This window comes from Equus quagga, chromosome 9 (assembly GCF_021613505.1).
Source record: "Equus quagga isolate Etosha38 chromosome 9, UCLA_HA_Equagga_1.0, whole genome shotgun sequence".
Classification (NCBI taxonomy): Eukaryota; Metazoa; Chordata; class Mammalia; order Perissodactyla; family Equidae; genus Equus; species Equus quagga.
In genome coordinates, this window is record NC_060275.1 from 114,753,358 (window position 1) to 114,767,405 (window position 14,048).

Genomic DNA, 14,048 nt, shown 5'->3' on the forward strand with positions numbered 1-14,048 from the left:
GGGCTTTAGAAGGTAGAAAGACCTGCCGCAATGCAGTGTTTCTGCATGATGGATACATCAATGGGTAATGTCTGCCATTACCTTTTGCTTTCTTAAGGAAAAAAACTGACACTAAGACAACAAAAAGACATTGTCCAAAGGATATTATTCCGTTATCTGGGGAACAGTACACAAGAATTGATTATTACTTCACAAACAGGGAGAAAGGCGCAATTTTCTTTATTTTATATCAAATAGTTCTATTCTGATACAAAGTTACACTGTTAATCATTCTGTTGAAAATTACTGATGTTTGGGGTTTAACTGAGAAACTGTTGGTACATTAGATCTCCGTTACTCCTGAGTTTATCCAGCTAAGGAACAGATGCCACAGCCTGCATATCATCACAGGACACAGGTGAGCCTGAACCACACATGCTACAAACTATAGCACACCTGGGGGAATAAAGGAAGAAAGTGCTGCGGTACAAAGGGAAGTTCCAGGACAAAGCAAAATCTCTAGAAGATAGCGTATTTACTTTTCCCATGGTGACAAATTATGTTACGCTGTCACACATTTGATAATCAATTTTTTAAATAAAATTTTACAACCAAAGTCCAATATCCTAAAAACCATAGAAGAAACAAAAAAGCTATTATATTTCCACCCAAGATGACAAGAGATACATTTTCTCACCAGCCAAAGAAGCACACACCTGTGCTGGAGGAAACCAATGAAGGGCGCTATGCCGGTCCCAGGACCCACCATTACGATGGGGACTGACGGGTCATTTGGTAAGTGGAAACAATTTGTTGTTCGAGGAGAGATGGATATCTGGAATATAAAACCAACGGTCATAAGTCCTAAAGAAAACCTAGACAAAAGCATATAACCAAGATGATCTTTGCTAAAGCAATCAGCAGGTGCAAATTCCTCCCAAAGAAGCATCATGAAATTAAATAGCAGCATTAAATTTTATTAAAACCATGAATACATTTGTCACTACAGAGAAATAAACAAGTCTGTCTTGCAAATTTTTCTCTTCCATCCAAATCAAAGGTGTTTTAAAAATGACAAGCATGATATTTCTGAGGCAGAACATTAATAAAACCAAGTTATTTTTTTAGGCCCACGAGTAAGATCTGCTTCCTAGTAGGCGACTCATTATACAGATTATGGAGAAACGCACAAAAAAATGAAGACATGATTCTTCATGTCTCACATAAAGGAGAAAGGATGATTAATAAGATGGGGTGAAAAGTTTTAAGAGAAAATCAGGTGACTGAAAGAAAATTAGGCTCCAAAGATGCTATGGAATTGTGCTGTATTTGTTATTGTGGGTCCAGTGTTATCTGTGTTTGTGCAAAACTAGGAGAATAAGTGATACCAACAGGTAAACAAAATCTTTTTTGCTAAAATTGCAGATTTTTCTTCTAAATCAAGTGTCAGGGTACTTACAAGGAATCAATTTGAAAATCCATTTCACTCCAAGTTTCATTTTGTCCTATGCGTGAGTTATACTGAGGGATACTGAGCGTTAAGCACGACAGGACTCTGTTGTATACCCCACGCTGGCATACTTGTGTACATTTAACCTTACTTCAAGGGGAATCGTATGAAGTTCCCCAACAAGATGAACACCACGCTTCTAAATGAAGAATTGGCAGAGCTGTGTCAAATGACTGCTCTCCTTGCGGAATCAAGGTATTACATTGGCCTTAGTCACTCAGTTCATTCATTTAACAATTTTATTGGAGGCACTCACTACGACAAAGACCAGGGCTAGAGAAATGAACAAAAGCCAATCCCTGTCTTCACAGGACTTACATTCTAGTGGAGGAAAGGACAATAAATGTGGAATGATGGGTAACGATAAGCGCCATGAGGCCAGGTAAAGCAGGATCAGGAAACTGCTGATTTAGACTCAATGTGGAGAAGGCCTCTGTGAGGAGAGCTACGACGGAGAGCTGAAGAAAACCAGCAGCTGTGCGGGAGAGTGTACCTGGCAGAGAGGAGCAGTGTAGAGACCTGAGACGAGAGCACACTTCCTGTGCTCAGGGGATAGCAAGGAGACGAGAACGTTCGTCAGCTCTTGCTGCAGGAAATCTCAAATGTCTAACAACCCAAACACTTACTCTGGCTTGCCTTAAAGCCTGCCAGGTAGGCTGGAGCTCTGCTCGAGGGATCTCCTTCACTTGGGTCCAGGCCCAAGGAGCATCCCCGACCTGGATCATCCTGTGCTTACGTCAGAGGGAAAGAGCCAGACAAGCCGCACAGCCCCACCAGGTTCGGCGCTCCTGCTCAGACATGGCCTGCACCCTGTCTGCTCACGCTTCACTGGCCAAAGGTGGTCACATGGCCAAGCTAAACATCAATGGAGAAGTCTACTCCTCCTGTTGAAGTGGGTCTCTGAAACAGTATCTACCAGCTGGGGGAGGGTGTGTGGTGGATCAAGTCAACAACAACATTCTCCATACTTCCTAATAAATTATGGTACTACTAAGTACCAGGAAATTTACATAGTTTTAAAAATTGTATCCTTTATATCTGTACCTCAAGTGCCTGAATACCAAGTAGTAAATAAAAATCTGTTACAATAGGGAAAGAAAGAGAGAAAAAAGAGTGGGAGGGAGGAAAGAAAGAATATGTGACAGGTACCTACACTGTTTGTGATATATTATGGAATTTTTTTTTTTTTTTTTTGGTGAGGAAGATTGGCCCTGAGCTAACATCTGTTGCCAAGCTTACTTGTTTTTTTTTTTTCTTTTCCTTCCCAAAGCCCCAGTACATAGCTGTATATCCTAGTTATAGGTCCTTCTAGTTTTCTATGTGGGAGGTCACCTCAGCATGGCTTGATGAGCGGTGCTAGGTCCACACCCAGGATCTGAACCTATGAACTCTGGGCCACCAAAGCGGAGCATGCAAACTTAACCACTAGCCACTGGGCCAGCCCCTGGACGTATTTTTTTTAACTTTCTGGAGATCATCTGCCATTTTTATACAATCTTGAAATGACATAATACGTGTATGTCAGTACTATAATATTTCTTTCAAAAAAGGAATAGTTTCTCAGCTTCTCAGTATTTTTTTGATGTATAATGAATCTAGGAGTTTGGAGTGTGGAGAGGATGGACACACGCTGTAAAGCACGTCTGTTCCAGGCAGCAGATTGGGAAAATATCAAGTTAAAGCACAATTTCAGCAGCAGTCTTCCCTTAAGCGCCCTCAAGTGTATATCAGAAATCTTAATTCCCCCTCAGGTCCACGCACTTTTCAGCTCCAGGAACTTACAGCAACCAAACTGGTCATGAGAAAACGCCACACGTGACATGCTCATTTCTTCAATACCATGGTACTGGCACCATGATAAAGCCTGAGTTCTTTTTTTTTTTTTAAATTCAACCATCCTTCTGGGTGAAGAGGGACAATCTTAAATTGTTCCCTATGCACGCGGCCTTGAATGACATTCTGTTGAGCGCTGTATCAAAATACAATCGATGGCACTAAGTCCAGATGTGAATGTGTCTACAGTGTATTCAGAAAATCAAATAACACTCTTCTCCTACGTGTTTTAAAAGAGATTCCTCCTCGTAATCTTTTCTCGCTAAGGGCTCTAATTCGGATTCTACACACGATGGCTATGACATACAGGGGAGAAACAGGAGCAGGGGAAAAGGGGGAAATCCCACTACCCAAACTCAAAGGACACAACATTAATCTTCGGTTGTACTGATTGCTAATTTAAAACCACTTATTTGGGACACAAGATACAGACTGAACACAGCATGCGGCTGTCCCTCAACACCAGCCTTCAATATTTACTTGACTCCTTCCACCCGGCCCAGTGCCAATCTACCAAGAATATTAACAGAAAAGGTCTTCTACAAATGTGACAAGTGAGGAGAAAAAGACTGCATTATATAAAAGGCATGCTTTACACATTTAGGAATTACATGGACTATTTCATAGTGAGTATAAGGTTCTCCTGATTTTCCAACAGAGATTTTAAAATTCAAGTATGGCATAAATTTTCCTTTGAGTAATTTGACGGAAATGGAGAATGCAGGGGAGACCACATTGTTTTTTCTATCCAGGCAAAGAGCACCATTCTGATGACGCCAAAACTAACACTCCAGTACCTCAGGAGCCAGGGCTCTCCCGCCATTTGCATGGGACGCACACGTGTGTGGCTGAAGAAGTGATTCCACCAGCGTGGCCAGCCAGCCCGTGCACACGCCCTTCCGCAGAACCACCGTCGCAGTGTTAGACAAAAACTCCACAACGTTAAAAATGAAACGAAGCTTCCCTGGGTGAAACAGACTGGAGCTGCAAAGACAGAAATGTGCTTTTAAATTCTGTATTAGGACTAATACACTCTGGCCAATGTAAGTCTCTATTATTACAGTGAGAAAATACTTCCTCATGGGCTCTAATCTGCTTTCTAACTCCTCAGAAGAGCTCTCTGACTTACTTAAAAGCTCCCCTCCCTCCTTTTGTGATAGAACCCTGGGAAGTTTCCAATGACCTGTTCGCCTGCAAAAGTAGGTAAGAGCTCTACAAACTTTCCTCCTCCTTCCCGCCCTTCTCCACCACCCAGAAAAGCAGCTGGGCACACCAAAAGGACACGTGCTGCCCTAAGTGGGAACAAGGCTCTGGACCAGGGGAGCCACTGATGATTCTATGCTCCATGAAATTCCTGGAGGACAAGAGCTCTAAGATTGGTCTTCTTTATTTCTTACCATGCCCACTACTGTGTTCCATAAATTGGGTAAGTTTTCAGTGAATGAATCTGTAGCTACTAAGGATTTGGAAGTTGGAGTTTTATATTATTTTAGGAGAAAAATGCTATATGTTACGTTAATAAGTATCAGTACCTTGCACATGAATATGGTCTGGGTTGGAGCTTAGGAACATGTTCTAGGAAAAAAAATAAGCAATTATTAATTCACTTCTACTGACAATGTTATATGTAAAGGGTAAAAAATTCAAGGTCTGAATTTGAATCCTGTTTTATTTCAATATTCAAAATAACATGTTTAGTTTTAAATCATGTTTTAGGGGCCGGCCCCTGGCCGAGTGGTTAAGTTCCTGCACTCTGCTTCAGCGGTCCAGGGTTTCGCCGGTTCAGATCCCAGGTGCAGACATGACACCGCTCATCAAGCCATGCTGAGGTGGTATCCCACATGCCACAACTAGAGGGACCCAGAACTAAAAATATACAGCTGTGTACCAGGGGGCTTTGGAGAGAAAAAGGAAAAATAAAATCTGAAAAAAAAGAAAATCATATTTTAGAGCATACATAAATTCACCATGTCTAAGTAAAATATCACTAAATACTTTTTTCCAATTCCTAACATTAGAGACGAGACATACTGTGTTTCCCTAATCTGAAATCAGTATTTCTACCTCAGGCTAGTTTTTTAAACCGAAGGATAATAAGAACAGGTCCGTGAATGGGCTTCAGTCACGTGCGTGTGTAGCTTTCTGGGGAGAAGTATCTAAAGCTTTCATATCCTAAATAAGATGATAACTCCCAAAAGATTAAGAGCCACTATTTTAAGGCTTACGGGAAACACTCAGGCTTGAAATATTTTCCCTTCTTATATTTACACAATAATTAAAAAAAAGGGGAGTATAGTAGTGAACATTTTTGATATCAAATTATCCAGAAAACCAATGGTTTCGACACACGTAGGTGCTCTTCTAAAAGCAAGTCAAGGAACCACTATTTGAAAACCTAATTGTCCACTAAAAACTTTGAATTTTTCTGTGTTCAATGTTATATTTTTAATAGTTATCTAGCAAAAACTTGGGAAGACATTTCTAAAATGGCTTTGAGTCATAATGAATAACAGAATAAGATTTAATAGAGGGTTGAACGTAATACTAAGCTTTAGATAAATATTGTTTTTTTAAAGCAATCAGAAAATAATTTAAATTTTTATAAGTCATAATGCCTTTATTTTTTTACATAACTATGTAATACATGATAAATAAAAGTTAAAAAAAGGTAACAGAAATGCCATGAAAAGAACGGACATCTGATCTTCTGGGATGCGAGCGTCACAAGCCTTCTTAGCACTTCCCTGCATGAGCTTGATCTCGACCCCACGCCCTCTGTTAGCGCTGAAAGACTCCACTGAAAAGGGCAGGAGCGTCCGTGTGAACACAGCAAGGCAGGAAGAACACTTAGTAACACTTTTTTACCCTTTTGAGAAAAAGGGAAGATAACAGGACACCAAACAATAAAGAGGGAAAGAAAGCCGGCAGTGACCTGTAAAGGAGAGGGCCCTGAACTGTACGGGCAGCAAAAGGGGCCTTGGGGGCCTAACAGTACAAGTCCACATGCGTTCTCCAGTCACCGAGGACAAGGGCAAACTTTCAGGACTTTACTACGTATCAGTACAGGAACACAGAGAGGAAATGACAAAACTACAAGCATAGGAAAGAAATAAAGGTTTAAAAATCCTATAAAATGCCTACAGTCTTCGTGCCTCGTAAAGGTCTCCACCCCTTACTGGGACTGCCCCTGAAAGCCCTCCCTCGACGCCGGTCCTCAGAGAGGACCCAAAGTTTCTTCTGTTGGGGGGATGGGGACCCAAGAGACAATGGGGACAACAAACATGACGAACTTACATTTGAGTGTTTTGTGGGAGGTCTCCCCAAGCTGAACGCGCGGAGGCACCCTGAGGTTTGCACTGGGACAACAGGAGGACACCCCTTTTGCTCCTGAAGATTCCTAAACATGGACCTGCCCATATGGGGGCATTTCTGTACCCTGCACACAGAGCGTGTGCTTTATCAACCTCCATCAATTAAAATGGATGTTCATCATCTTCAAAAAAGATAGGGTTTTTCCCCCTTGGAAAGCTTGTTTTTATATAAAATTTGGCTTTTTTCAAAAATAGCAAAATTAATAGAAAAGATGCTGAATGCTGAGCAAAACAAGAGAATTAAGACTGGCTAATATTAAGAAAGAAAATGATAGTGACAACGGTAGAACTAAAAATAAGGAAATAAAAGAACCTTGGAAGAGGGATCCTTTGTAACTTCTGGAAGGCAGTTCAGAAGTCAAGGCACCCTGAAGACAACTGTAGGATGTTTACTTATTGACCACAGTTCACTCAGACATGTTCCCACATGCCAGCACAGAATCCAAACTGTGGTGCGTGAGCAGCCGTTGTTCTTTCTCCAAGAGGCTGCCCACACATCAGCGCCATCGGCACTGAGGTGACTGTGAGCCTACTCACCGAGCAGGACACTGAGGGGTGGCTGGCAGGACGGGAAAGCGAGGAGGAGGTCTAACAAGCTGGCACAGGCATCTCTTACGAAACGGTTATAGTCGGCCGCTCCTTGTCGACTGCACAACTCTTGTAGCCTTCGCTTTTCTGCACCATTGCTGGTGTAGTCCACCAGGGCTCGCAAAAATGCCTGTGGCCAAAGCAAAGGAAGCAGACAAACTACCAAGTGCTCTGTGGTTACGGCTGTTAGAATATTTGGTTATTATCTACCTGGGGATATGCCCAATTATTCAAGAAAAAGTGAGAGAGCCACTAGGCCAGGAAAAAAGAATTTAATTTGCTACTTGCTTTAATGTCAGTCTGTTAGGAAAACCCACTTTTACATTCTATTTTTGGTCACTTTCCCTACATCCCGAACTGACCTAATCAGTCTCAAGTATGATCTCAAACGACATGTCAGGTCATCTGAGTGAGAATAATCAGCAAGTCTCATAACTCAATATTTCATCTCTGGACACAATACTTGTTCTTGTCTTAGCTGATGATGACAACCTAGACTTTGACACGTGACAACCGTTAAGTGCTCTTTATGTGACAGACAATGGGTGGTGAGGCACTGGGGACAACATGACACCTCGCCTGCCCGTAAGGGTTGACAGGCTGCTGAGAGCAACAGAAGTCAAGGAGTAATCAGTGTGCAATAGGCTAACCGCCCCATTAGGGGCACACGCAGGATGTCAGGGCTTCCCAGGACACACACGGAGGTGAAGGCTGGCCACGTGAAAGAAGGGAAGCGAAGAGCGGCTAAACAGATGGCACGGCTACGGGAAGGCACAGGAGGCAGGCAAAGGCACAGCGCTCCTGGGGACCACGTGCAGTTCAGCATGGACGTGGGACAAACGGCTGAAGAGACGGCATGGGCCAGAACAGCAAGAACCATACGTGGACTCTTAGTCACCTCAGATTCATTGTGGAAAGAGAATATGAACATCACCTGAGCTCCAAGGGCACTGATGTACAGGCAGCCTCTTTGAGAAATAAAAGCAAAACAAAGTCGCAAATCCCAAGTCTCAAAGACTAAACCAAGCCCAAACTCTTGGACAAAAGATCAAACTTGCCAATGACAATTTTTGGTTTCAATGCACTTCTAAGCTTATCCATTACACGACCTATACAGCTGTTATTACTCAAGGGTTCTTTAGGAACAAAGTACCTCCGCAAGTAATTTGTGTCAAATGCTATCTGAGGTGCTCACGGGGACTGCTACTTTCTATTCCACGGCTCAAGCACCATCACGTCACGGATGGACGACACAGCCGTTTTCATGGGGGTCACAGGTGTCCCCGGGTTTAGCTAAGAATTCCTGCCTAAACGACCCAGAGACTAACAAGCTAAAGTGCTCGATACAGAGCCGAACAGCACGGGCACTCGGCAAACTCTGGAATGAATGGCACCTGCGTCTCTGTCTGGATCTCTGGTCAGATAACAGTTTATAAGAACACTTTCCATCACAAATTCTCAAAGCCAACAAAATTTCCTAACTTACAGGCTAAAATAGTGGTAATTATAAATCCTTTAAAATATTTTTCACTTTCTAATTATAGAAAATTTACAGTACTAAAGTAGAAAATATTGCACTGTTTGTAGAGAACCTGACAAACACTACTAAACTTTAAATTATAAATATTTTTAAAACAGCAACTCTAGGGGACGGCCTCACGGCGTAGTTAAGTCCAGTGCACCCCACTTTGGCGGGCCAGGTTGGCGGGTCTGGACCACATTAATGAAAGCTGCACTGCGGGGAGGGCGGCCCAACAACAGCAGATTCCCGCCCTTTGGCGATACGAGTCTGGCAAAGCCCAGCCTGGAAAGTTTACCCATTACCAGCCGCTGGAGAGACAGAGGAATCAGTAGTTCCTGGCCTAATACTGACATCTAGTGGATTGTTCTATCTCCAAACTCATCCAAATAGCAATATGCCCACCAAAACCCTTATGTTTTTCTTTAAGAATTCTAACTTAACCAGAAATAATTACAGAGGTTTAGACAAAAGGAATCTTAACAGTAAAGAGGAGGCAGGAGGGAGGAAAGCCCACACTTTCATAGCTTCCTGTCGTCAATTAGAGAGAGTGTCAAGGTGCAGCTGGATAAACAAGGTCATCCAGGTCACTTTCATCACCGATTAATGCACTACATCAAGTTCACGTCTAATAGAAGTCTAAGAAAAAGCCCTATTCTAAAAAATCTCTTTTCAGTAGAAACCAAAATTCAATAAAAGCACAAAGTAAAAATATTTGTCTGTGACAATGACACCTATAAAGATACCACACTCTCTTGGGAATGATTTTGAAAACATGCTATGAAGATCACATTTTCTAAGCCTGCAAAGGTCAAAGACCAAACTTAATAAATCCTACACGGAGCTGACTGTACTTTTAAATATTTACTCAAGGAAGAAAGAAAAATACCTTTTTAGGAACTGCTCGTATTTCAAGGCACCAGGTAAGAATGAACTGGAGAGAACATCCCTCAGGTACATGTTGGGGCAAGGATGCGCCTTTGCAGGTACAGGGAGGAGTTCATGACACAGGAGATGAAGAAGAAAACGAAAGCACAATTAACTGTAGTAATGTACATTACAGGGCTATCAAAGTGTAATACGATTTGTGGCGATGTTTACTCAGTCAAAAAAATCCCCCAAAATGAATACAGCAGCAGAACCCACCTTACAAAAAAATAATTACAAATTCAAAAGCATTATACTATTAGCTGTATCTATCAAATCTAGGCACATCAAACAAAGAAAAGGAAAATTATCCTTTCCTTTCCTTGGTTCCCAAAACCAAGTAACAAAAAAGCCAAAAGATGGCAGTGGTCCACTAAAATTACATATTATTTCAGAAAGAATTTTAGAACTGTCTGAACTCCACTTGAAAATTCAAGCAAATAAAGAAGACTTCCTCTAATTACGGAAAAAACAATTATTTTTTACATAATAAGAATAAACATACTATGAGAAATAAACATAACAAGAAAACAACTTTCTATAAAGGTTCATATAACAATAGTTTTCACTGCATCATGATTTTAACATAGGAACTTAGAAACAAAATAATGCTAACTGCAAAAAGCAAACTATCAAACCAGCCCACTAACCAATCCGCTTCTCCAAGACTACAGTTACATTCACTTTTAATGTCCCTAAGTGTCCAATAAGCATGGAATCCCTCATCATCCCATTCAGTGCAACTGATGTGGAAGTTAAGAAGCCAGCAAGACCAGCGAGCACCTCTGTCCTGCTCACTGACACATGGCCGACTCTCGGGGCATCCATGCAACCACACAGGGCCTTGGATGGGAGGGAGGTACTCGCGCTTGTCACCTCTGATCTGTTGGCCCAAGGATGCCCTAAGAAGTAGGAGCTCAGGGTGTACCTTTCTTCTTTGTGTCTGCCTTAATTTGCAAGAGGACACGGTGTTCTCTTCGGTCTTCAAGTTGTAGTCTTTGTAGGAGGTTCTGTACCTCAGAATCATTGTTGGGACAGATCACGTTGAAGGCATCTCCAGGCTGATAGGAAAAATCTGTTTTCTAGAGAAGAACCAACATGAAAGAAAAAAATCGCATGGGTTAGACTTTTAGTTGTGGGGTAACAAAAAGACAGTTTTTATTATATGACCATTTTAATATACAAATTAGAAACAAAACAATGCTAGTTGTAAAAAAATAACAAATAAGCCCAACTAACTGAACATACTTTTTATTAGGAGTACTGTGAAAAAGAAATCACGTAGTTATCCAGCGTTCTGCCCTGCATTGCTGCCTATGTGTAGAATGGAAATTAAGCCCTTCTTTTCTACAGAGTCAGGGACCTCACTAGGTAGTGTTTTAATAACCCACGTAAACATCCCTCTTATGAAAACATACATACAGGCACACACACATTATGAGCAAAAGAAACTACTTAAGGCTGTTGGCAGTGTTTTCAATTTTCTTTCTTCTTTCCTTTGGAGAGGAACAGGGGTGAGAGAGGACACTTTGTATTTCCCTTAATGAGCATAAAACGTTCTACCATCTAGCTTGTGAACAGACACGGGCTGGAGGCAGAGCCACTTCCCACAGCACGTCTATGGACAGACGGAGGCAGAACGCAGCCCAGGGTTCCGGAAAGGGGCATCTGACTACACCCGCTCGCAGTCCTAGCCTGGGAGGGAGACAGACTGGACCCACTAATCAGCCCACCCTTGCCTCTTCATGACAAAAGTGTACAACAGCAGAATAAAAAGTAAAATGCTTTGGTGTACAGAGAATATTTAACAATATGGATTAAAATGTTCAAAAGAAGTAACAGAGCTACTCCATAGAATGTAAACAAAACCATCTAGTTTTGACACCTGTCATATTTCTTTTTTTCTATTAGAAGTTTAATTACATCTACGTATACAACCTTGATGTGCTCTTTTCTGAAAGCATAACCCACTTCACTTCTCAGGACCTTCTTCAAAATAAAGAGGCAAGCTACACGACTTTGAAGGTGTACTCAAGCACCAAAGTTTCAGGATTATCCTGAAGTCAATGGATTTCGATGGCGGGTGGGAGAAGGGCTCATGGTTGGAATTCAGAGATGTAGTACATATCTCCCTGACACCGTATGCAAAATGTTTATATATAATCATTTCTCTGGGGAGGGGTCTGTGACTTTTTCCAGATTCTCAAAGGAATGAGAAATGAACCATTATGTGACTCTAGTCTGAGCTCCAACTAGCTGGCTGACCTCAGGTGAACAGCTTCCTCCCTGGGACTCTTCTTATATGGAAAATGCTTTTCTGATTCCATTATCCTTTGGTGACTTAATGAGTAAGGCAGCAACACTATTCTCTCAAGCTGAATCACCTCCAGTCACTCCTCATTTTAGTCCCTCCCTGAAGTGAAAAGAAAACAGGTGTGAGGTGGGGAGAAAAGATGATAGGTCCAGAAGAGAGGCCCAGTTGTCCTCTGAGAGACTCTTTCTTCCTGAGTATACAGGCTAGAACACCACACAAGTCTCTGCACTTCTTGACAACATAACTGTGCCGAGAAATAAATCTTGTAACTTACTGAAATGTCCAATTCTACCAGAAGAGTGGTTTTTATGGCATCATTTGTAGTCAGTTGAACTGCCTCTGAAATTGGAACTTGAAAAATTGGATCCACTGAAGTCACAGATACCTGGCTTTCCTCCTTGAGAAACAAATGTGACAAAATATTACTAAACACAATCTTCAATTATACTTACCACTGCCTCGCTTAGTGACTACATGAGATCTGTAGGATCTTAAGAAACTTACTGGCCATTTGAGCATTCTTTTCTAAGGTAAATGGCTACAGACATATGCATCGCAATCTTGCAGAAAAGAAGTTCATCCATAGTTTAAACTCCTTGTCTACTGGACATTAGGATTTCTGAAATACATACTGAAAATACCAAATATTAGTGTGTTCACATAAAGATCTAACAGTCTTCCTAATGAACTATGCAAAAAGCAATAGTATGCATGCAGATTTCAGGAAGGAGATTCTAAACGAAATGACAGATGCTTAAGGCTGGCAGGTGTCTGTGTGGATGATCACAAGAACTCTCAAGAGTGGTGGGCAGCGCTGTTCAACAGAGCTTTCTCATTGATGGGAATGTTCCATATCTGGCTGGCAGTGCAGACAGACAGCACGAGGCAACAGTGCGACAACTAAGCGGGATTGTGTACCAGTGAGAGGGAACACAGCAGCTGATGCGCTGAATCAGGTGCTTGAGAACTACGAGGAAATGGTACTGAGAAGGCCTGTGGAACTGGGGGGATACTTCTAAGCTTCCTGGACACTTCTGAAAAAAATGTAAAAACCTGAGAAAAATTAGTCAACAATTAAAAAGTAAGTGTGAAAGCTAGAAGACATCCTCAGTAGTGTACAAGGAAGCACTCATCTCTTGCAGCTTGAGGGCAGAGAAAGCTACAGACCGACTCTGATAGGCAAAGAATGGACTCCTGAACCTGAAGGCTGGGAGATGGACAAGTGGGTTGAGAAATCTTGAATCCCTAGATTCCCTTAACTCTTGGAGCCTGCAGGAGTGGCCACTCCTTCCTATTAACAGCAAGAATTCCCTTCTTTCACTAAGACAACACAGGGACCTCTGCCCTGCATGATATATCCATGCCGCCACCCCTGCACCCCATCTCCTCTCCCGGCTGCAGGGTCAATAACTAGGGTGAAGTCACAATACACCAGGAGGCAGATGTGCTGGGTCAGCGAAGGCAGGCAAGGGACTACACTCTGAGAAAGTACAGGACACAGCAATATGCGCCAGAAGAGTAGGCACAAGACAGAATGCTGGGGTCCCAGGCCAAGAGGGCAGAACATAAATTTGCACAGAGGAGTGTTCCTAATTGGGACACTCTCCTAGGACACAGGCTTTAACACCCTGGCAAGAAACCCTCGAGATGATGTGAATATGTTGACAGCACAGCTACGAGAACAAGGAAGAAGCAAGAACCTGCACTAAGTGAGTCAGAATTGCCAAGACTTCTATGGCCAGCATTGGAAGACAGGATTAACAGACTCCAGGAAGTGGGTCTAGCAGAGTGGATAAAACCATGTAGGGCCAAAACCCAGCAGATGACGATGTTCCCTAGAGACCCAGAGAACACACCACTGCCAAGGCCAACAGGCCTGTGCTGGTGCGAGGGGCACCACCATCTCTGAGAAATTCGTGACTGGCCTCCCAGCTGGCCAGAGCTAACAGCAACAGGAAAGCATGGACCCCCAAAGAACAGAGGAAGGTGGCAGCACTGAGCCAGCAA

General features: G+C 42.4%; 1 protein-coding gene across 2 annotated transcripts in view; it reads right to left on the reverse strand.

The window, feature by feature from the left end:
- The window catches only part of MTRR (5-methyltetrahydrofolate-homocysteine methyltransferase reductase), a 30,283-nt gene that overhangs the window by 4,880 nt on the left and 11,355 nt on the right, over positions 1-14,048 (reverse strand). For both annotated transcript variants that reach the window (XM_046671456.1, XM_046671455.1), the window contains exons 6-12: positions 12,316-12,438; positions 10,656-10,809; positions 9,690-9,778; positions 7,231-7,411; positions 4,855-4,897; positions 4,120-4,306; positions 696-814 (exon numbers count right to left, since the gene is read on the reverse strand). In XM_046671456.1, coding sequence (XP_046527412.1) covers positions 696-814; positions 4,120-4,306; positions 4,855-4,897; positions 7,231-7,411; positions 9,690-9,778; positions 10,656-10,809; positions 12,316-12,438 — 896 coding nt within the window. The remainder of the gene's footprint in view (positions 1-695; positions 815-4,119; positions 4,307-4,854; positions 4,898-7,230; positions 7,412-9,689; positions 9,779-10,655; positions 10,810-12,315; positions 12,439-14,048) is intronic.